The sequence below is a fragment of the Trypanosoma equiperdum genome, assembly GCF_001457755.1.
Source record: "Trypanosoma equiperdum strain OVI genome assembly, contig: ctg_211, whole genome shotgun sequence".
NCBI lineage: Eukaryota > Euglenozoa > Kinetoplastea > Trypanosomatida > Trypanosomatidae > Trypanosoma > Trypanosoma equiperdum.
In genome coordinates, this window is record NW_027124101.1 from 22183 (window position 1) to 44853 (window position 22671).

At 50.9% G+C, this 22671-nt stretch overlaps 10 protein-coding genes across 10 annotated transcripts; all 10 read left to right on the forward strand.

Moving 5' to 3' along the window:
- Window positions 1-17: 17 nt before the first annotated feature.
- TEOVI_000066000 (uncharacterized protein) lies at window positions 18-1244 on the forward strand (the record flags this gene model as incomplete). The annotated part of the gene is made up of 1 exon (XM_067224032.1): window positions 18-1244. The coding sequence occupies one exon, from the start codon at window positions 18-20 to the stop codon at window positions 1242-1244; it is 1227 nt and encodes a 408-aa protein (XP_067080133.1).
- A 326-nt stretch (window positions 1245-1570) lies between these two features.
- Window positions 1571-2527, forward strand: TEOVI_000066100 (Leucine Rich repeat, putative; the record flags this gene model as incomplete). Its single annotated transcript, XM_067224033.1, has 1 exon — window positions 1571-2527. One exon carries the CDS (start codon window positions 1571-1573, stop codon window positions 2525-2527), a length of 957 nt encoding a protein of 318 aa, XP_067080134.1.
- A 373-nt stretch (window positions 2528-2900) lies between these two features.
- On the forward strand, window positions 2901-5903 carry TEOVI_000066200 (MBO2; the record flags this gene model as incomplete). The annotated part of the gene is made up of 1 exon (XM_067224034.1): window positions 2901-5903. One exon carries the CDS (start codon window positions 2901-2903, stop codon window positions 5901-5903), a length of 3003 nt encoding a protein of 1000 aa, XP_067080135.1.
- A 580-nt stretch (window positions 5904-6483) lies between these two features.
- On the forward strand, window positions 6484-7008 carry TEOVI_000066300 (uncharacterized protein; the record flags this gene model as incomplete). The annotated part of the gene is made up of 1 exon (XM_067224035.1): window positions 6484-7008. The coding sequence occupies one exon, from the start codon at window positions 6484-6486 to the stop codon at window positions 7006-7008; it is 525 nt and encodes a 174-aa protein (XP_067080136.1).
- Window positions 7009-7386: 378 nt separating this feature from the next.
- On the forward strand, window positions 7387-7788 carry TEOVI_000066400 (uncharacterized protein; the record flags this gene model as incomplete). Its single annotated transcript, XM_067224036.1, has 1 exon — window positions 7387-7788. The coding sequence occupies one exon, from the start codon at window positions 7387-7389 to the stop codon at window positions 7786-7788; it is 402 nt and encodes a 133-aa protein (XP_067080137.1).
- Window positions 7789-8527: 739 nt separating this feature from the next.
- Window positions 8528-8923, forward strand: TEOVI_000066500 (uncharacterized protein; the record flags this gene model as incomplete). The annotated part of the gene is made up of 1 exon (XM_067224037.1): window positions 8528-8923. The coding sequence occupies one exon, from the start codon at window positions 8528-8530 to the stop codon at window positions 8921-8923; it is 396 nt and encodes a 131-aa protein (XP_067080138.1).
- A 1197-nt stretch (window positions 8924-10120) lies between these two features.
- On the forward strand, window positions 10121-10570 carry TEOVI_000066600 (60S ribosomal protein L35a, putative; the record flags this gene model as incomplete). Its single annotated transcript, XM_067224038.1, has 1 exon — window positions 10121-10570. One exon carries the CDS (start codon window positions 10121-10123, stop codon window positions 10568-10570), a length of 450 nt encoding a protein of 149 aa, XP_067080139.1.
- Window positions 10571-13072: 2502 nt separating this feature from the next.
- Window positions 13073-14848, forward strand: TEOVI_000066700 (GTP-binding protein, putative; the record flags this gene model as incomplete). The annotated part of the gene is made up of 1 exon (XM_067224039.1): window positions 13073-14848. One exon carries the CDS (start codon window positions 13073-13075, stop codon window positions 14846-14848), a length of 1776 nt encoding a protein of 591 aa, XP_067080140.1.
- Window positions 14849-15926: 1078 nt separating this feature from the next.
- Window positions 15927-20942, forward strand: TEOVI_000066800 (Sec7 domain containing protein, putative; the record flags this gene model as incomplete). Its single annotated transcript, XM_067224040.1, has 1 exon — window positions 15927-20942. One exon carries the CDS (start codon window positions 15927-15929, stop codon window positions 20940-20942), a length of 5016 nt encoding a protein of 1671 aa, XP_067080141.1.
- A 708-nt stretch (window positions 20943-21650) lies between these two features.
- On the forward strand, window positions 21651-22130 carry TEOVI_000066900 (uncharacterized protein; the record flags this gene model as incomplete). The annotated part of the gene is made up of 1 exon (XM_067224041.1): window positions 21651-22130. The coding sequence occupies one exon, from the start codon at window positions 21651-21653 to the stop codon at window positions 22128-22130; it is 480 nt and encodes a 159-aa protein (XP_067080142.1).
- Window positions 22131-22671: the final 541 nt, after the last annotated feature.

Genomic DNA, 22671 nt, shown 5'->3' on the forward strand with positions numbered 1-22671 from the left:
CCTGTGAGGTCCTCATAATGGAATCACCAACGTGCGGCGACGCAGTGGGGAGTGTGGATGCTGGTCGTGAAACGTCGTGCCCAGGTTCATCTTCCGGGGTGCCGTATCCTCTTTTTCATTTGATAGCGGGTGACACTGTTATCCTTGCCATGGAGCACAACAATCACAGCAAGTTGCTCGCTTTATCGACATCAAGAAATGAAATTTTTGTAACAAATACGCAGAGCCTGCCGATGGAGGCGGTGCAGATGTCGGATGGGGAGAAAGAGAGGTGGGACCCCGCCGCTGCAACCACGTTAGTTGACCGGCTGCGCCACGCGTGTACGCAGCTTGTTTGGGCGCCTTGGCAATACGGCAACCGCCTTGCGTGTATATCCCGCGGGAAGCACATACGGATATACCGTTTATCACACAACCGCTGGGCGTTAGATGAGGCGGTACCCGTACAAGATTGCAACGCAGCCGCCTTTTCCCCCTACCTCACCATGGCGTGCGCCTGTGCAAAAGGGAAAGTACTGATATTCGCCCAGTCGAATTCCGATGGAAACAGTGCGTGGTCTTGCTGCAGCACATACTCCTTGGAATCCGAAAGTAGCAGCTCATTTAACCAGCCTATTGGTAGGAACCGTACCACCAAGGGCTGTACATGTGTAAGCTGGGACGAAAGTGGTAGTTTGCTGGCTGTGGGAGACGGTGCAGGGAGCTTTCGTGTCATGTACGTCACCGGTGAGAGTCGACGCGTTGTCGGCACTGCGTATGGCCCCAGGGTAACCACCGACCGCGCGGCTGTACGCCATCTGTCATGGGCTCCAGGTGCAGGCCGTAGCTTTCTTATACTCGCTGTCGTCACTTTGGAGAGCGTGACGCTTTTGTTTTTTAAGCGGCCTTCCGGGGGTGCTGTAGCTACAGGCGGAGCACACGCCCTCGTTCCTGATCGGCTACAATTGATGACTGAGACAAGTATGGAAAAGCAAGATGTAGTGGGACTTATTTGGAATTCGAATGGGACACGTTTTGTGACTAATCACACCGCCGGTACTTTGGGCGTGTGGACGATTGTGGTTTCGTTTGTGCGGCCAGTGCGACGAGCTGTGAGCGATATGGGAGATAGGGGAATGGGCTTGCCTCATGCCGGTGAGCCGTGTGAAGACCAGTCTCCCGTTCTGGTGGCGCAAATGAGACAGATATCAGTGGTACATCTATTTCAGAATGGAGGATATTGGTGGCGGGGAGGGGGTTCGTAGTTGCGTTTACGTGATACGCAGGAGACAATGCAAGTCCATGAGGTGCCGGCGAAGTTCCCAGGTGACAAGGCGCACACCTCAGGTGGATTGTGTGTGTGCGTGGTGGTAACCCATTTGCGTACTACTATTATTTATATGTCTTTTGTTAGGTATGGTTGTTGATATGGCACACTTCACCCACTTTTTGACCCTCCTCGGTAGGTAGGACTTTGTGGCCCGGCTGGCGGAAGCTGCTACATCCGTATCGGACAGCAGCTAGAGATATCTAGGGTCGAGCAGCTGCACGTACGCATACATCTATTCCTTTCCCGCGGTAGAATCGCCATATGGGTAGTGACGTTGATTTGAGGAATGAAACCGAAGCGAAGAACAGCAACCATTTTGGGAAAAGGACAAATTTGGATCGTAGCTCGGTGAAGCGTCAGCGTGATGGCAAAGGTGGCGATTCTCTCCATAGAGCATGCCCAAATGCTGCGGATGTCCAACGTGCTGTGGCATGTGGAGGGGGAGAGGCGAAGGACGCAGCAGATGGTGGAAAACTCTCTCGGACCCGGGTCGGTCGGCTCTCTGATCCGGTATATCGAATCATGCACATGCTGCCTCGTTCTGACGTCCTTGAAGTGGTTAAATGTCGCTTTGGTCCCGAGGAGTGCCAGCGAGCGGCCTCGTACTTCGACAAATCTTTCATGGAGAACCCTCTGAGGCATCTACGATTGCAGATCGGGTGCGATCGCGCGACGGGGCTTAACCTCTTCTTTCCGAAGTTGCAGCATCACCGGGGAACGCTGCGGCACCTTGACCTATCTCGTAACCGTTTAGATGAGGACGATGTGGCAACATTGGTGCAGGTACTTGATATCCGTAGGGATGAAACAAACAACAATTCCTCGGCCCTTGAGGTTTTAGACTTGAGTTATAATCGCCATATCGGTGACCGTGGCGGTGTGATGCTTCTCAGCGCCCTGCGCGGCAATGACCGTATTCGTGCTGTAATTCTCAAAGGTATTTCTCTGAGCGACGCTGGTGCATTTGGGATAGCGGCGTTGTTGCCGCAGCGACCCAAGCCACTTCTGTGCGGCGAGGGAGGTGGTTGTGATTATCCCTTGTCCTCATCAGCTAGCGTGTCACAAAACCCCACGTTTTTCTTGAATCTAAATGAAAACATTATCGGTGTTAAAGGGATTGGCGCCCTAGGGAAGGGGATCCCTTCTTACGTCTCTGTCACTGCTAGTAGACAATATCCTTCGTTTTCATCGCGACGTTCGGCACGCGTGATTCGGTGAGCGAGTTGAGGTCGTTGTTCGGTGTGCCTGCGTTGGTGTTTCACGTTGCCTCATAACATAACAAATCCCCCTTCTTTCTTGGTCGCTATGCATCTATTGTGAACAGTTTCGTCAGGCAGACATTTTTGTGCCGGTGTACGTTTGGTTATTTTCTTCACTCGCCGCTAGTATTCCTTCGTCTTTGCTTAGGAGGGACCAAGAGACGGTAACTAGGAAATTGAGCGAAAATCACTAGAATTAGGCGCTTACCGTTAGGTTTGCTTCGTTTCTCCTCTGAAGTGTCGTGTACGGCGCCGCTCGGCGGAGTTGATAATATACTAGCGCGTTCTGCAGCTGTGTTGTGGGTGAAACCAACCCCCTTATCACAGCTGGTATGGCAGATACCTTGCAACTTCTGGGGGATGTCACAGATGTGTCAAATGCGGCTGCCATAGTCGGGCTCGACACACTTGTGGAGGAGGGGCGTCTTATCGAAGAGCGAGCCGATTATCTGAAAGAAAAATTCAAAGAGCTCCACAATCGTGTTCTGGTAGTGTACAAACGGGACTTTTTTCTTTTGAAGAGGGCACGGCAGCTGCGAAAGGAGCTTGATGCCCAGAAGGAGCGGATGGCGGCGCGCGGGAAGATTGCCCAGGATGATGACGCGGAGATCCAGCGCTTGAATAAGTTGCTCATGGATACTGAGGAAGAGCTCTCAGATGCCCAGGAGCGCGAGAGTATTCTTCAGGTGGAGGTGCTAGAATTAGATAGGAAGAAATTTACTGTAGCGCTAGAACGTGAGGATGCTATCGCAGCTGAGGAGGCTCAGTTGAGACCTCGCATGGAGGCTATGCGGCAGGAGGTATCGTCAACTGGAAAGGAGCTCGAGGACATGGTGGAACAATGCAAGACCCTTTCTGCGAAGCGCGACGTTTTACTAGCACAGGAAGCGGAGGCTACGGAGGCCCTCGCTAAGTTTAAAACAACGATGGCGGAGACTACAAGGCAGCTTGCCAACATCGAACGGTTGCCAGAACATTCCCTTAGACAGGCACAGGTGATTCTGAAGAGTTACGAAGCTGCGTTGCTTGAGGCGAAGGCCCTGGACGAGAAGTTGGCCGCTCAAGCTGACATGATAGCAAAGCTAGAGTTGAAGAAGAACAATCGCAACTTGGACTACGAGCAGGCTGTGGCCAACCTGCAGAAACTCAAATCCAAGATAGACTCAAAACGCGTCACCATTGCCACCCTCAACACTTCATTAGAGATGGAGCAGGAGGCACGTCTGGGGTATCAACAACGAATAGCTCAAATAGAAGATCTCATTAACACCACCAATGCCACAAGGGCCAAACAGTGTGAAGACGTGGAACAGGCGAGACGGGATCTAGAGCAGGCTCGGGAGGAGTATGCGGAACTTGACATTGCGCTCTGCAAAATTATAAAAGAGCAGAAGGATGTAAAGGACAACATAACCAGTGTAATGAAAACTATCGAGCGTGTGGAAACTACGCGCAAAAGAAACGCACAACGCTTAGACGACGCGAAACGGGATGCAGAGAGACGAAATCAACTTTTCTTGAAGGAGCAAGGCTATGAGAAGGAGTTTACCGCAAAGGTTGGAGCGGTTAGCGCTGATATCAAGGTGATAGAGAAGGAGATCATAAACCGAACGCTGCAGGAGGAGACAAAACGTCGTGAGATCAAAGCCTTGGTCGTTCGTCTACAGGAACTCAGTAAGGAGAAAGCTAAGGGCAAGAGCCGTATCATCATAGGGAAACATGAGCTACGGATGAAGGAGATGTACGTGAGCGATGCCCGGAAGCGTCTCTCCGACTTAGAACTTCGACTTGATTCTATCATCGATACGTTCCAGAGCATCAAGCATGAACGGACTCACAAGGCTGCGCAGATACAGGCTATAACACAAAAGATGACTGAGATGACTGAGAAAAAGGCCATTCTTGAGAATGAGCTTGTTGTCCTATGCCGAGAGTCCGCTGTAAAGGAGGCTGAGTTGGTGAAGAAGCGAAGGCAAATTCACAAACTCCGACAATCATGCAGGGCGCTCCGGTTGGAGAAAAACAATCAGCGAAAATGCTTGGAAAAAAGGAGTTTGGAAGAACGTAATATAAAGGCTCAAGCCCGGCGGGTGGCCAGCCGCATTGCCACCATGGAGGAGGAGATGGGAGGCGCGAAGCGGAACTATCAAAACATTATCGAGAACCGTGACGGTGCTGGCATTCAGCTTCTTGACAGGAACGATGAGTTGTGTGTGTTGTACGAACGCTTCAAGACGCAAGAGAAGGTTATCCGCGATGGAATCACCGTGGACAATGCTCGTGAGGAGGAGATACGGGCGCTGCGCATAAAATTTACTGATGTCCGTCGTCAGGTTGACCTTGTTCGCGCTTCGGTGCCTCAGGTGAAGGAACTGGAGGACCGGCTGGCAAAAATCCTGAATGACATTGATGATGAAAAGTGGAAGGTGGAGGTTCTAGAAAATGACCTCACAAATCCAAAGAACGCGCACCGCTGGCGGCTTCTTAAAAGACAAAACGCGGGGAGGAGCGTCGCCTCAGGCGTCACCGCCCCCCAGCAGGCACACTCCGACGTCGTTGCTACTGCCTCCCCTGGTGAGGCAGCACCGAGCGCCATTGTGACTGCGTCTGACAGCTGCTCGGACGACGTCGTTGACTTGCAGCAGCGATATCAGCAGTTGGAGGAACGCGTCAGAAATGTCAACGAGCGTATCCGTGAAAAGGAGCTCATTCTCGAGGAGGTGACTGAGTTGTCGACGCGTTTAGCTGAGCAAGTTAAGAACGGGCGTGAGTTTACCCTAGCACTCACGAAACAGGTGAATTCTCACCATCACAGCATTCGGGCAAAGACGAGGCAGATGATGGCTACCGTTTCCGAACTCTCTGTTTTTCAGGCATCCGCAATTCAGTTGCAACAAGACGTGCAGCGTCTTGAAGGCATCGTTGAGGAAGCGGAGCGGCTGATGGCGGAGGGTGAGGCTCCTTTCGCTGAGGCAGAGGAGCGGTACATTAGAGAAGTTGAGGGCAAGGCGCGGTACAGGAACGTTCTGCGGCGCAAAAAAGAGGAATTGGAATCGGAGAAATCCAAGGGTCCCAAGGTTTACGTCGAGCAACGGCCGAATGCTTACATCCCGGATGACGGTTTGAGTGTTCCGAAACCATTTGGGGCCCTAATGCCCTTCAAACCGACGCCGGCAGTTCAAACATCGCGGTATTACAGGAGTAAATCCGAACGTTCTCGAGATAGCGATGGGCCGAAACGAGGCCCATACTCGGAGTCTTATAGCGGTGGGGGTAGCTTAAAGGGCAACGACAATGGGCCCCCTAAAACCAACCACTTTTCGCTGACGCAGTGAAGACCTGGGAGAACGCACGTGGTAATTGCACTATCGCATCGCTTACGGTCCTCTTCTACTTCCTTTCTGTTCTGTTATTTGAGAGTTAGGACCTACTTGACATTTTTGTGTTCTTACCCTTTGTCTAAGGTGGTTTGTAGGTGCATGGTGAGGGCGATCGTATGTACTACTATCGGTTTGCGAAGATGTCCGAGATCTCTACCCTCGTGTGTAATGTATATGAATGCTTTCACGATTATATGTATCCTTCTCTTTATTATTGCGCCTGTGTGATTTCATAACTCACTGGCTCATCAAGGCGCGCGTACGTACGTACGCACGCGTCTATGTGCCGCAATTATTCAATTTCTCAGTAGTCTCTATGATGCGGGATGCCTTCAACCTGTATTGCGTATGCGAGGGGTTGTAGAGAATTACTCCACCAGTCTTCCTCCCTTGTCACACCTGACTGTTTTGGTTACCGCAACTCATCTACGATGTCCGAGGCGTTTTGCTTTTGTTGTTGTATCTTTTCTCTTTCTCTTTTGTGCGTGCGTTTTGGTTCTTGCCCGTTTCACCGTAAAAGCGTTTTCCCATAGTTATGATTGTCGGCCAAATGAGAAGGGCATCAGTCGCCGGTAGCTCCGACAGCGTCCTTGCCATTCGGTCCTGTTTTGACAATAGAGATGCCGTATTGTTTATTCAACCTGGAGATGGGGCACTTCTGGTAGCGGACGGCCACCGCTATGTTCAAGTTATTTTACACTTCCATGGTGTTACGAGGTTTCCAAGCCTGATAGTGCTCCCATGGGAACAACATCGATTTTCTGTACGAGTTAACAATGTGCTGTATGACGATGGGCCGATTAGCTTGGATGTGGGTGATGAAATTGAACTCATGGACTCAAGATCCCGCTTGACTGCCGATAGGTGCGTGTTTCGAGTAGAGCTGCTCACCACAGGATGCGGTCCTTATGTTTCTGAGCTGTTGGCTAATGGTAATCGCACAGATAATGCGGTGCCTGCTCACAAGCCGTATAAAGTTGGACAGGGGAGCTGTTGGGCCGAGTTTGTGAACCACCGCGTAGGGAAGCTGGACAAGGTCCTTTCCCGTGTGAAAAGGTAACATGTATATGCGAGTTTTGTGCCCATGACCCAGAACATGGCATGTAGTGAGGATAAAGGGGGGAAATCGACTATCTTGAAAATATTTTCCCTTTGTATATGTACGTGCACAACATTTTCTCTGCTATTTCCTCGTGAGTGTGCATTTGCCTTTGTTTGCATTTCCCCCGCCCAACAGGTTCACTCATTTACTTCGACCCTTCCTTTTCACCTTCCCCCGCGTCCAAGTGACCAAGCAGGAGGGTCACAGTACGATTTGTAGGACCTAGCTTCCCCTACCGTGCGTGGCGCCACCACCATTTCCTCTCCTCTCCTCTCCCTTCCCCCCTTTTCCCATTTCCCCCCTCCCTTGTGGCGTTGTACATATCTCGGGCGGGAAATGACCGAGTCGTACCGATCGTCGATGTACCTCTTCCAGCACTCGTTTTGCAGTTCGGTTGTATTGGCTTTTTGTTTGCTCAACGGCACGCTTGCGTTCTTATTCGCATTCATGATAGATTCTGGCGCACTTGCAGCGTTCGCAGTACCTGCAGTGGAGCGGGGGTGGGTGGTAAGTGAAAAGGCCACGGCGTGCCGACGAGCCGGGGGTTTGTTCATGTTGTTGTCGGTATTGGTGTTAGTAGCACCGTCTTTGAGGTGGCTGCGCGGGCCGTGTCGTCTTCTTTCCTCACGGTTACGGTACCGTCTGCACTGGGGTTATCGAACTTTTCTATCGAATGATTGCCAAGATGTTGCAAGCAGTAGGTGCAGTGATGGTGATTGCGAGATGCTTGAAGTGTAGTTTCGTTGTGTTTGTTCCGCGGTCTTCCTCTGCGATTTTTTTTTTCACATTTCCTCGCGTACGTGAGTATACAGGGCTTACTCTCTCTAAAGGCACCTTTGGTGTGTTGGTGGGTGTCTCAGCCCAATGCTACCTGCGCTAAGTGAACAAGGCCGCTTTGCTTTTTTCACGCTTCTATACCTTTTCTCTACGTCTTTGCGCTGCAACTGGGATACACAAATCGCTGATTCTATTTGCTGTTCATGTTCTGGCACCCCACCACCAGCGTCAGCGTGCCAGTTTCACCACCTGATCTAGGAGCAATGAGGTGAAGACTTTCCTCCCCCTCCCCCCGCGCACGTCACTACGGCGACACATGTTGTTTTCCTTTCGGTTTTGCAACATGAGGGATTGGGATGTTGCCGAGATGATCAACGATGAGTGGGGAGGAGGTAATTCGTCGTGTTCGCGAATGCAACCGATGAGGTTTAAGAAGGCCGTTGATGAAATGAGCATGTATGTGAGCTTGTGTTTGTGGACACGTATACGCATACATCTCTAAAGCTTGTGGTTGCTAACTTTGTGCCTTGCTTAGCTTTTCCCCCTCCTTTTAGATTCTGATTCCATCTCTACACGTTGCCCTACAGTGTTATCCCTCTTTGTTTTTATGCTATGCTTGTGCGTTATTATTATTTTTGTTACCATACATACACATCTTCGAAGGTGAGATTAGGTGGTAAACGTTTGCTTCGCTACGACGATGTCTCCCAAACTGTATGTTTGCATAGCTTTCTCTTTTGTGAACGCAGTGACAGCATTTGTCATTTCGTGGTTGATGCAGGCTCGTATCACGACATTTGATATTACTGCGTTTACGCATGGGTGGGATATGCCCCAAAAGACAGAGGCATGTCGAAGTGCTGGGGTGCTCTACCTGATCCTGGGCGCGTGTTTCTCCGCATACGCTCTCTACTTGCGCTATGCTACGCGCGCAGAACAGTTAAGGCGCTACGAAATGGAGCTTGCGGGAATGCCAGAGGGGACGCCGCTCTTACGCGGCCCGGTCACTAACGGGAGTTTCCCACAGAGTAAACAAAATCAGGGAGCCACCGGGCCCCGCTCCAAAGAAAGTTATGGAGCAGACAGTAGCAATTGAGAGGTGTTGCGGGCAATGCAGGACCCGAAGAGGGAGGAAAGAAAAAAGTATGGTTACCGTTTCGTGACACTTGTTTGCATCCTCGTGTAAATTACCTGAGGAGGACGCGTCCGTTTCTCTTTCCATGCGCGGGTGTGTTTGCGTTTGTTTGTTTGTAGTGGGAGGAGAACATTTTATGGAATAGGCGGGGTCACATCAAATGATAGGAACAAATGTGAACGGAGAAGGGTCGTTGTGCATGTGTATTGTTTGTGTGTGTGTGCGTGAGTACTGGATGGATATATGTGCAGAAGTGATGATGCTTACAGGGCGTTTGAATTTTGCATCGTGGAATATTTGGTGGCTTCTCTTTTCCCCTTTACTTTTCCCTTTACGTGTGCGTGTGGCGCGTTTTCCGTCTCTTTACAAATTTAACGCATTATGGGAAAACTGGTAATCATCAGTGGGCATCACACACATACTCATCGTGCGGTCAATATGATTCCTTCTCCGTTGAATAGCGATCGGACGCCCGCCTAGCAACAAATGCCTCCGTGAAAGCCTCTGCGGAGAAACGCGGTAGCGATAGTGGATGATGATGTGGGAGAATCTTCCGTTTGGAATAGCGTTTGCGTTAGCTGGACTCGAGCTTAACCATCGAACCGACTTGTCGCGTTTGTTATTCTTTATATTTTTCACAGCGTTTTGGTCTTCTCTTTTCATTCGCTAGACTGGACATTGCACCTGTCCTTATGCCGGTACTTTCTTTCTGTGTGTGGAGGGGGCAAGCGTTGAAGGTAATTAGAGGACTTTTGCTTGTGTTTGTATCCATGGAGGTGTACCTACCGTTCCCTTCTGCTGTTTTCATTTTGTTTGACTGCTCCGTTGACGCTCCTTCTACACTGTTTTGCGTCCGTTGCTCTTTCGGGTTGTGCGAACTTTCTCCTTGTACTGTTACTTTGTGGCTATTGTGAAAGGAGAAAAAAATATAACGACAACGCCTATTATGATCATTGATATCTAACCATCCGGAGAAATGTGTGCTATTATCGTTACGTGTCCACCTCCAAAGTGTCCATGTGTACTATTGTGCATTTGATAGTAAGTGTCACTTCAACCTCCTCTTTTGTTTGACGCCCTCGTCGCTGTACATCTAATAGCCAGGCTTACGCGTTTACACGACACCAACAGTCTTCGAAAACAGACTAGCACGACAAAATGGCTCTTGTGAAGAAGTTCTCCGGCTCCGTCGCTGCCAACCGCAGCAAGAAGATACACCAGCTGACGAAGAAGACCACCAGGGTGAAGCGTGACCGCAAATCTCCTCGCCTCTACATGAAGGGGACTCTCGCCGGATACACCCGGGGGCTGCACGGGCAGAACAAAAACACTGCACTCGTCCGCATTGAGAACGTGAACACAACTGAGGATGCCAAGTGGTACGTTGGCAAGCGCGTTTGCTATGTTTACCATGGCTACAAGATTAAGCGTTGTGTGCGTTGGTCGAAAGCGCCTGCCCGCCGCAGCAACACCCGCGCCATCTGGGGCCGCATCACCCGGCCACACGGCACGTCTGGAACCGTTCGCGTTAAGTTCAATGGAAGCTCCGTTCCCGCATCGGCCATTGGCAGGCGCATTCGCGTGTATCTGTACCCCAGCCGCATCTAAAATGCACCGAGTGAAAGAGTGGGGACGTTCTGAGAAACGATGTGGTCACAGGTGAGGAGGCCAATAGCCTTAGCAATTAAGTAATTCGATTCTTTTTTTTATTGATTCCCTCTCTTTTTTTATTTTACTCTGAAAGCAAAAAGAAGAAAAACTAATAATAATATGTTTTCATATGGAACGGGGTGTCATGTGACTGCCGGCTGACCGTTCTGTGTTGTATGGTGTTTCGCCATCAGCGGGACTATTGCCGTTACACTTGATAGTGGAGGTCGAAATTAATACTCTTTTCCCCCATTCATTCTTCTACCTTTGGTTATGGCAGTTTGATCCGCAAGAACCCCAACTAGTGCGATGTGCACCCTAACTTTTAACCTATTTGTTCAGTGATTTGGGTTGGTTTGCCCTGTTATAACAATCCAATGAAAGGAGGGCCCCTTTAGTTGAACGATCCGCCACTGTGGATGCCTTTATTTTCTATCACTCCAATGTCACACAGTGGTGTGGGTAATGTGCTGCCGACCCTAGTGTTGGGATGGGGAGAGCATCTGAATGCATCCACTCTGTACGTCCCCTGTGAAGGATATCGCGAGCATCCGAGGGCTGCACATGCGCAAATGTTCACTCGTTGGTGTTGTCACGAATGAAACGGCGCAATGGGTTCCTGTGGAGCGGCACCTGCGGTAGCGCTGGAGAGCCCTTCAGGCCCTCCATTAGTTGCGAATCGTATGCAAAGGGGTAATGCGAACTTATTGTCACATACTCCTGCAACAGTTTTTGGGTAGTGCTTCGAACACTATGACGCCCCGATTGCGCTGTTGCGACCATATCGTCTGCGTGAAGCTTTTGCACGACGAGTAGCACGCACCAAGTCTTATTGTGGAGTCTGCGGCGGCCCGCGCCCGTCCCGATGACGCTTTAAAGATGCAGGGTGCCACTTGAAGGGATGAGTAATAATGTCGCTGTGAGGTGTTCGCGTCCAATCAGTGGCAATGAATTGCGTGGGTGCACAGCAAGGGCGTCCTGTGTAATGCGGTGGATGTCGGCTGTCCCTATCTCGTGCGTGTGGATAGCAGAGCCCTCCTTGTTGTATGATGTCGTTGGTTCGGTATCAACGCGACGGTTTGGCGCTCATTTGGGGTGCGACGTTATTGCACATATCGCTACCGACAGAAGCGAATTCAGACGTGTGAACCTCCTAATGTGTGGGGTGAGGAGCGTTACCATCCTAAGAATCGGCCGGCGGACGGAGCGGAATGTCGCTAAAAGGGGGTAGGATTACATGTGAAGCCCGTGTCACCATGGCGCAATAAAATGTGGAGACAACTGGAGGATAACGCCTCTTCGGTTACAGGAGCGGTGGTGTGAAAATTGCTGCAGTGTAGGGTGTGATACTGCAGCTGAGGGTGAAAGACTCGTGGGTGTAGGGGTACCAAAACTGCCTGCGGTGCCGCAAGCGACACGATGTGCAGTCCTGAGGGGGCGAGGCTCAGATACATCGATGGAGGCACCGTTGGATTTGAGGTGCATCTGAGAGGTGTGCCTATGTTTCAGGGCATCATAAGTGGTTACAATGGGCGGGTGGCAGCAGCTACTGTTAGCTTAATAGGGCAGGAGGAGGGGTGAGTGGATGGGCTCGACAAGCCATCCCAGCAAAAGATGGAGCGGGACGGGTGCTGACGTCAGCTTGAAGATTCTTCCCGGTATGCAAGTTGGACAGCCTGGGTCCCCGCTATCGAAAGGCATGCCCAGCGAGGGGCATGCTGCTGTTAGCGAGGGAAATTCTGTTTTCCCTTTGATGGGAATGACGGTGTCATCGGCGATATGGGGCCAAAGGCACCGTGTGTGCACAGTCACACACCACTTGGGGCTTCGTCAGATCCACTTCTACTGGCTTCGACAACTGCGCCCGCCGACCTTTGCTCGGCCACCCGTAATCCGCTCGGGTCTGAGTTTACTTCTGCGGTTACGGCTGACGCATGCTGCGACGAGCCTGCAAGCGCGGGTGGATGAGTGATGTGCAAATTACTCATTGCATTTTTTTGGTAGTATGGTGGCGTAGTGAAACGACAATATTTGTGAAACGACGCTGAAGCTGATTTGTTCCTGTGGGTGAATAGTGATATATGATAGTCGCGCTTGGGAAGAAATTATTTAGCGCAACGTATACGTGACCCTGTTTGGCCGCTTTCTGAAGGTGTTCCACCACGGGAGTGGTTTCGAGTGTTGTGGAGGATACGATGGCTCGTGGTATTTGCATTGCTGTCTATCTGCCTGACTTCTGTTGCAGCGACTACCGTCACTCACCAACACGTTTCCTTTTCCTTTTCACCGCACGTGGTTACGTGCAAGTGAGCGATTGTTACCCGCTAAGACAACTTTATTACTTTTGCATCTTTGTGGACTAGTCAGGGTAGTGGTATTCACTTTTAGGTTGCACGCCGCTAGTGGATTTCAAAGTGTCTGCGCGCGTGGTCGGAGCAGGCCGCGGTCAGCTTGCCCCTAATGGAAACTAAAGAGAAATCACCAATGTTGGACGATTTGCGGGACGATTGTCCAGCATTCTCAAGGTTGGACTGCTTGGGCAACCTGACAGGAGAGGGCGAGGGGCCAGCGGTGGGACTGAAGGAACATGCGCTCCAACAGCGTGCTGAATCCTCCTTCGATAGGGATAGACGACTTGCGGGGATATTTTCGTTAGATGGCGTGAGAGGACGCAACCGCCTTGTCAAGGAAGATGATAATGGAAATGTAGAATACAAGTGGCGCCTAACGGGCGTCAGCGCGGGCCGCTTAGAGCACCTGATAACTCAGATGAGATTTCGGGTGGGAGAGGGAAACGGTCAATGCCTGTACGAATTGGGTGTTGCTGATGACGGCACACCACGAGGGCTTTCCGCCGCCGATTACCAGGAGTCTGTAGAAACACTTCTGCGCATGGCGAAGGCGCTCGGGCTTGACACAACCGTTTTACAAGAGTTTGCAGTTCAAGAGACTCCCGTACCGCTGTGGTGCGGTGAGATTCTTGTTACGCAGCGGCAAGCGAAGCAGCAGGATTGCAGGGTGGCCTTCTGTGGCACCACAGGGAGTGGGAAGTCCACCTTGATGGGCGTTCTCCTCACAGGACTCCGCGATGACGGAGTTGGCAGTGCGCGTCAGCTCATATTTAATCACAAACACGAAATCACCACGGGGAAGACGTCGTCCATTGTGACGCGTGTGCTTCCTGTTACCGAATCAAGAGTAGAAGAAATGCCGTTTGCGTATCGGCCTGAAAGTAGTGAGCGGCCATGTCGCTCTATTACGATGATCGACCTCGGTGGGGATGTGACTAAACAGATGCTCTTTGGATTGATGAGCCGGCGGCCGGACTTCACGGGGATAACAATTGCTGTTGATCAGTCTGTTAACGAGATAGCGAGGTACGCCCAGGTTTGCTGTGCAATGAAATTTCCGTTCTTTGTCGTTGTGACGAAGATAGACACAGTGGTTGAGTTTGAAGTTGATGCGTTTTTGCTGGAGCTGGCCGCGAAACTGTCGACTATTGGATGCAGTTCACTTGTGCTAGCAACTTCAAGTGATGTGGTGGCATTTCAAAAGACGTGGAGAAAGAATAAGCAGGTTCCTCTGCTCTCTTTGTCTTCCGTGAGTAACGATGGCATCGAAGTGTTTCAGCAGTTTCTTTCCTCCCTACCGCATGTAGAGATACCTCCAACTCCGAACTCTATGTTTGAGGTTCTTCTTGATGGTTGTTTTCTCGTTCGGGGAGTTGGCCCAGTTGTGAAAGGACATGTGTCGAAGGGATCTGTTGAGTTGGGGTGCCGCTGTAACATTGGACCGGATGCAGAGGGAAAGTTTCACGCCGTTACCGTAAGAGGAATTCATGTGGATGGATCCCACGTCACACGTGCGCAGCAGAGTGACGAGGGAACATTCGCTCTTTCCGAACTTCCTAACGGCATTGATATGTCACAGAAGGGTAAGATGCTGATTCCCAACTCGGTGGAAGTCTGTTGGGAGTTTGAGGCGCTCATAAAGGTACTCGCACAATCCATAACGCCGCAGCTGGAGCCGATTCTTTATTCGGGTAACCTTCGACAGGCCGTAAAAATAGTACCTTCTGGTGTGGAGACCCAGCAACTTATTGATGAAAAGGTATTAGTTCGCTTTCGGTTTTTATACCACCCAGAGGTGATGCGCGAGGGTGCCAGTATTATTCTCCAGTGGCAACCGAGCGGGATCGCTGTCGGTGAGGTGCAATCGGTATTTGCAAATGTGTAGTTCACTTTATCCTTCTGTCCCCCCCTTTTTAATGGCTGACCCCGAGGTAATTAATGAAAAGAACGTTCAATAGGGCCTCGCAGGGACGTCGCTTCGTGCCGACGGCCATTTTTTCCTTAGTTAACTTCGCTGCGGGTCGGTTTTGCCATCGTTGCGGATCCGAACAAATGTGCTTATTTTTTTTGTTCCCCACCCTCTCTGTTGTGTTGCAGTACTGTATGGGCGACACGCACAGGACAGAGGTTATGGTGGGCGCTACTCTCCGTACTGCGCTTTGAAGGATGCCTTCAAATTCCTTATCTTGTTGTATCTCTTGCATCCAGAAACGGGTGAAGTGAAGAGCGGTGAGGGAAGTTCTGAACGTTCCCGAGTCGACTTGCTTCATGGTACGCAGAAGGCGGGAAAACTTACATGTGTGTTTTACATCTGTTTATTACTGTGCTCTGCTGCTCATCCAGCCGGTCACTTGCCTTTGGTTCTTGAGGAAGATAGGGACTCACTCACCGATTTTGCACAGCGGCTGCGACGAAAATTGCGGAGTAAATGTTGTCGGTGGTGTGCGAAGTTGTATTATTAAAATTTGATGCAGCAACTGCTCGGGACACGTGTGGTTTTATGTGTTAATGGGGGGGGCATATGTGTGAATGACGTGCTATATTAGACTGTTCTTTCGAGGTCATTTGTTGTTTTCCCCGTATCTAAGTCTCCTAATCGGGGCACCTTTTTTTTTTTCATGAATGCTCTGCTTCACTGTTGGTACTTGTGGTTGCTGGTCGTTGGGGGAAAAGTCTCCCCGTTTTTCCTCCTATTTTCCTCTTCCTGAGTAATCACATCCACACTTTGTTAAGCTCATCTTTCTCATACCTCAGGAACAATACCCCCACCAACGACGTTAGGGCAAGGCAACGTTTTTTGTCTTTTTTTTTCGGGGGTGGCGTGATCGCATAACCTCACAGACCTTTCACCGTATATCCCAGATACGTACGCATTGGTTATCAAATTGGAGAGACGCAAGTGACCGTAATTCCAGGGTTGATTGTGTACTTTTTTTTTTTTAAAAGAGGTTGCCGACTGCCTCATGATAGGGTCTTCTGCGACCACCGTGTCATGCTCAAATGATGTTTGTAGTCGTGCCAACGAGCGCTGGGACGAGGACCGCCTCGCCGTTGCCACTCACGTGCAGAGTTTGTTGGTTGCGATCCGCTCCAATGAGAGGTTTGGCGCCAAGGCGCGTTTCTTAGGATCGAGTGACGTGGTAGAACATGTGCTGCTGCGCCGTCTCCGGGCTTTACAACGCAAGATCGTGACTCCATGTTTGGTGCGCCCGATCACGGAGGAGGCGATTCTGCTCCCGTTCTGCGACATATGGATAAGTGAGGAGATGAGTTACACCATAATTGGCACGGCAATGACTTCTTTATCGAACTTGATTGATCTTAGGTGCACCTTCATTACAGTGAAGGGGATCCAGAGGGTGTTGGAGCTGGCCCAGCGGTCTGTTGGTGGTTCCGAAGATGACCTTACCTATGAGGATCTGTTGCTGAGGAAGCTGAAGTTGTGCGTGAGTTGTGTGAAGCATCCGTGCGCGCGTGCGCTTCCTGAGACCTTCTTTGTCGACGTCGTACGCCTGGCATTCGTGATAGCCATGCATCCGGACACGAGCTTGCTGCTCCGTTGTATTGCTAAGGAGGCTATGAAAGACACTGCGACGGCGATGTACGGCTTTATAATTGAGAATATTTCTTCGTATAATTTGGGTCAAGGCAGCACCGATGGCGTTGAGAACTTTCAAGCCCACGAAAGTTGTGTCGATTTTCAGCTCACGGGCGTTCCCATGCTTCGCTATGTATGTAGTCTCATCGATGGAACTGTCAGTGAGATCAAGGAGGGCCGTTTTAGTCCGGGTATGTTTGGTTCGGCAGCGGATTCCTCACTCGTCAGGAAGGTTCAACTGGAAGGCCTGCATTTAGCGCAGTCTATTCTTTTCGTCGTCAAGGATCATTTGTGCATGCCGGAGTGCGGGAATTTGCTTTACAGCGTGCAGCACAATCTTTGTAGGGCTTTGTTGGTTGCTGGAGTGGGGACGGAGGACATCGGTCTTCTTTCTCAGATATTTCCAACGGTGCACACCGTCGTGAAGGTAGCTTCATTTCACCTGCTTCCGCAAACCTATTCGTTTTTGAAGGTGCTTCATCTGGATCCGCTTGTGCGCATTGGCAGCGATCTAAACACAAATTCGACGTCCAGCCGAGTTGGCTCCGTCACAACATCCTCTCAGCGGCCGAGTCCGGCTGCTCAAATGAGCGTGTCAAAGATGCTGGATCTTTGTGAGAAGCGGGAGCTTATTTTGGAAAGTCTAGTGGGGTTCTGCACGGACGCGAACTTTGCCGTATTTTGCTACGCACAGTATGATCTTTCGCGACGCTTTCTTCCACTTCTAGAGCATATGTGTAGCTTGTTGGTGGAGAACTGTTTCAATATCACTAACTCGAACGTGCCCCTGGAGGGTGGAAAGCCTGGTCACAACGGGCTTACAAATGATGTAGAGGTTGGGACACCGTTGACGAGGATGGATGCGCTTGCCCTCGAGGCAATCAAGGGGCTGTTGTGGCAGGTGTCGCAGGTTGCTCCACCACAGCGGTTTCATGGGGACTCAAATATGGCGGCCATGATTAACGCGCGTATAACCGAGAAGAATATGCTCGTAGAGCTCGCATCTCTTTTTCGCACTAACGCTCTAAAGAGCGGCATCCCTTTTCTTCTTGAGAAAGCCATCCGCTTGCCAGCTGGATCCTTGAAAGGGGTTGAAACGGGCAGTATTGGCTGTGATGTGCCAATGCTGATCCTCGAAGAACCTGCTGGTGGGCGTGAGGTTGGCGCCTGTCTGTACCGTTTGAGTGGTCTTCTTGATAAGCGTGCGCTAGGCGACTACCTGGGGGAGTTGGGCCGGGAACCACCCGAGCCGGATCCGGATGAAGGTGAGCATTACCAAGCGGCCCTAGCGGCTTGGATGGAAGACCGAAAGGACGACCACTTGAAGCTTGGCACAGTACGCTATCACCAAGAGCAATTAAAGGGTTTCCTCCAGTCATTTGATTTCCGTGGCAAGTCCCTGTTGTCATCGATACGTGAGACAGCCTATCATATGTGCATGCCAGGCGAGGCCCAGAAGATCGATCGGGTTATGGAAGTGTTTTCCAGAACCTGGTTGGAAGCCAACCGCGGGGAGGGGAAGGATATCAATCCCTTTCAGAGCGAACAAGGGCCATTCATTTTAGGTTTTTCACTCATCATGCTTAACACCGATCAACACTCAGGGAAAATGAGTAAACCAATGACCCAAGAGGACTTCCGACGCATGCACCGTGATAGTGACGGTGGAGGCAGCCTCCCCGAAGAGTACCTGAGGGCCGTGTTTGAGGATGTGAAGGCGCATCCAATTATCATGGCGGAGATGATGGATGTCGGCTTTTCAAATGACGTCACGTGGCGCTTAGAGATGCGGCCATCCGAAGCTGTTGAGTCAAGGAAATCGGACCCGTTTACGAGGGTATCAATGCAGGCAGTGTCGCCAAACGCTCTTGAATCTTGCGAGGTGGAGGCACTTCGGCCGTTTATCTTACGTATGATATGGAGTTATTGCCTTACCGCCTTCGGCAATACTTTAGTGGGTTGCACAAAGTCGGTGTTCGCCACCCAAAAGGATAGCACGCAGGAGACTGGCGCCGAAGGCGGCGACGTGATTCCCCAGCTTGCCACGCCTGAGTACGCGTACAACTGTGCACTGGACGGATTATGTCTTCTGGCTAAGGCAGCGAGGGACCGTGGCATGGCCTCCGTCGTTGATCGCGTCATCCTCACCATTCTGTCCCAGTTGCCGCTTGACTTGGAGAACGTTGGGAGCACAATTCCACAACTTTCCACTCAGCCTTCCGCCCTACTCTGCCTTGAAAAGGTGTTTCGTGTGCTCGATGAGTGTGTTCACGACGTCCTCGATGCTTGGGAGAAGTTGGGCCGGCTTTTTTCAAACTTCTTTCTTCTTGGCATGTTTTCCCGCGATGTAGTCGACTCGCCGGAGACTGTAACGCTTTGGGCTGAGTTGTACGCTAATCCCTGTGCTGGTGCCGAGGAAATCGGTGACACACAACCAGATGGCGGGTGGCTCTCCACACTGTGGGGCTCCCCAAACACTCAGAACCGCACGAAGGAGCTTCGTTTGCAGAGGGAACAGGAAACCATGGAACGTGTAAAGGCTCTTCTCCCAACTTTGGAAGAACTTCTGAATATGATTGATGGGCTTGATGTCGACTCACACGGGAGGTTTTTTTCTGTGCTTTGCGAAGAAGTGCGACATAAGCTGAGGCAGAAAGATGGCGGGAGGTTATCCACTCATTTGTTGGTACTCATTACAGAAATTGCCGTGCGCCGTCCTGCGGAGCAGACCATATTGGATCGCTACATAAAATTATGCCAACAAACAGTTTCACATTACTTTACTGCCCACGAACATCTTGACGATGCTGATTTGTATCGCAACAACATCAGTGAAGACGGTGAGAGCAGTAGCCGTCTCTATGCCCCGACCACCGAGAGGTTTGGGGTTTCTTTCGGAGCCGGTGCCTCTCCCGCGAGTTTTGACTTCTTTGAGGAGTGGTTGACATCGACAACGCGCGTCGTCAAGGCAGTACTCAGAGCTCTTGTCTGCTTCGCGTCCAATGCGGAATCTCGGCATGTTTTTTCACCCCTTCTTGACTTGCTGATGGCCGCACCACCGAACGTATTCAAGGTTGCCGTCGCCGCTGACCTCTCACTTACTCTACTGGAGTTAACTCAGGAGGCCCCTCGGCTGGTTAACCCACCATATAACCTTTCGCTTAATGGAGTACTTTCTGCGCTCTCCCTTTCCTTTACCACGTGCCCCAGCCCCGTTGTCCAAAAGCGCGTTCAGAGTGCTCTCTCCTTTGTGGTGAGGGAGGCACTTTATGATTCGTTAAGTGAGAGTGATGATATTGTGAATGTGTTAGTGACGTGTGCTCTTCAGTCGTCCAGGATGCAGGAGGAATATCCTGCTTCTGCCGATACAACATGGCCCCGGACAAATGTGAAACCCTCCGATGTACCTGAACAAGGTGAACTCGTAGAAAGTTTTATTGGGAGCCTGGTGACTGTGTGCCATCGCTTCGCGATAAATCACGCGTTAAGAGATGCCCCGGCTGACAACGCGAAAGGACCTGCTGTGTGGATTATTGCACTGAAGGGGCTCTCCAACTTGGTTGTTATGTCTCGTCACAGCAGGGACCGGAACATGGCCCTGTTGTGCCTACAACGTTGTTTACTAGACTTGGAAATTGGTTCGCTGTCCGCGGATACGGTGGTCCTGGTGTACGAGAACGTAATATTCCCCCTCGTGGAGCAGACTTGCGCATCACCTTCAGACTCCCCTGCAACTCTCGGGGAACGGTGTGATCAAAATGATGGGTGCCAAGGTGGTCACGCCACCGATAAGGTTCTTCCTCAAATTCTACCCAAACAGTTTTCGGTAACTAGTATACTAAGTTCCCTTGCCCCAGCTCCGCCGTCGCGCCGGGCTGCACAGTCCGCTGCTGCTGCTGCCGCCCAGCGATCACAAGGCGGCAGGGACAAACACCGGGAAGTGGTTGATTTGAAGTGTCGTGTTGTGTCTCTACTTTCGAAAGTGTTCCTCCACTATGCAAAGTTAATGGGAGAAAATCCCGTAGTCCTACGGGATTTGTGGCAGCGCGTGTTGGGAACGCTGTGCGCCCTCTACACATCTTTATCTGAGGAGTCAGGGACTGGTTTACCCGGCGGCGAGGCCGCGACTTTGGATGTGCCGGCTTTTAACGGGCCGCGAAGGATTGGAGCTATGGCGGAGGATAACGCTGTGCTGCGTGAAGCCATACAGGAGGCAGTGAAGAACATGATCTACGTTCTTGCCTCTATTCTGGTAGGGACGGGATCAACTTTGGAGGCAGTAGAGGCACAGCAGTTTTGGACGTCTACGAAGAATCTTCTGCGCACCTTTGACTTTGCAGAGCAGTTGCTAGTTTTCATTGACAACCTTGAGGGTACTTGAGGGGTAACGAAGAAACTACAGTGTGAATCAAGCGATTAATGGTAGACGTAGAGCCTCCCGCTGAAGCATGTCGCAGCACTAACTGTCCTGACATCGGGCGCGGTCAAAAACAAAGAGACAAGCAAACATCAGCATCATCAGCGAATTAACTATTTCTAACAAGCTGCCGGTTTTATTCCCCTACTCCACTTTTCTTCTCTTGTCTGATGCCCACGTAGTTCCACTGGAAATGCGTATGATGGTTGCTGACAGTTAGTTGGTGACCGTGGTAGTGTTCCTATTCTCATTCCCATTCTCTACCTCATGTCTTTTAACCTCCGTTCAAGCCGTGCACCTCAACAGGTGTTTGGTTGGTATTGTTTGTGTGTTGCGCCGCTTTGTACAGTAAAAATACCAATAGCGAAGGGGAAAGTCGTGTAAGGGAGGCGATTTGGATTTTTTTTTGCAGTCACCCGGTAGTGTCTCTTCGCTACTTTTTTCTTCGTTGCTTCATCATTCCCACAGTTTCTGTCCGTTACTGTTTGCGGAGGCGCCGGTACCTCCTTCTCTGATCACGCTCAAGTGGCTGTTGTACAAACAGGGGAGCGCCTTGATTCTCGCCGCTTGAAAGTATTTTGCGAAAGTACAGAAAAGATAACAGCAAAGGCGGCAGCGAGGGAGGCACAGACACACACACACAAAAAAAAAAGAGATTGAGGAGGCCGCTGCATGAAGGCGACAATTATAACACCAGGGGAGACGTATCGCATTTTAGCGCCCGCATCGTCGTTGCACAAATACTTGACAGACAGCTACTGGTGCTCTGCGATGGAAGAGGTATGCGAGGGAAAACTAGACGGTGTTGCAGTGCGTTATACCGGGCAGCAGTTGGTGCTTCTGCAGTTCCGCCCAAAGCAACTGTCCCCTGCAGGCTACCGGTATCCCATTTCCATGTCTATTCCTGTGGAGTATTTGGTCCCCATATCTACTGAGGAATCGACGGAGGATCACAATATTTGCAAACATGATACCAATTACGGTACAAAGGAGTCAACTTTTTTGGGTTCGGGGTTTGCGCCACTGTGTGTTGTTTGCGGGAGATATAATGTACCGGGTATGGTGTTGAGGCACCATGGCTATAAATGCCCCGAATGCGTGGGCCACAAGTCGACACGCAAATTGCGCATGGAGGGTGCACGGCGGCGCTGATTTGTGAAGCTTACGGAGCCAGTGGAAGTTACGTAGGAGAGGGGAATGTGTGGAAACGGGGAAGACGAAAACGGAGAGCAGAGAGAACCGGATGCGTGGGGCGTGTCTGTTGAACCACAGTGGGAAGAATGATGATTTAAGCAGTGTATCGAAGAGTGTGTGTGATGCATGCCCACGTTTGTATTGATGTATTTAACGTCACGTACATGCACATCGTATTAGTTTTGCGTTGTTCGTGCGTTACGTTGAAAGTGATTTTGGCTGGCGTTGGGAAGGGGAGGAGGGCTTGTCAGCTCCCCATCTACACCTATGCACTCCTCATGCTCGGCTTGTGCGTGCACGTGTGCGCTTTGGTTTGTATCGTCCCACCCGATACACATCTTCACTGAACGCTTCTGTGCTGTAGTTGTTGGCACATCAGCATTAGGCCCATCCATCTGTTTATGTGTGTTTGTGTATGTGTACAGCTAAATGTGTCTCTATTACGAGAGGGTCTGAATGGACACCTCATGTCTCATCATCACTTTCCCTCCCCCCCCCC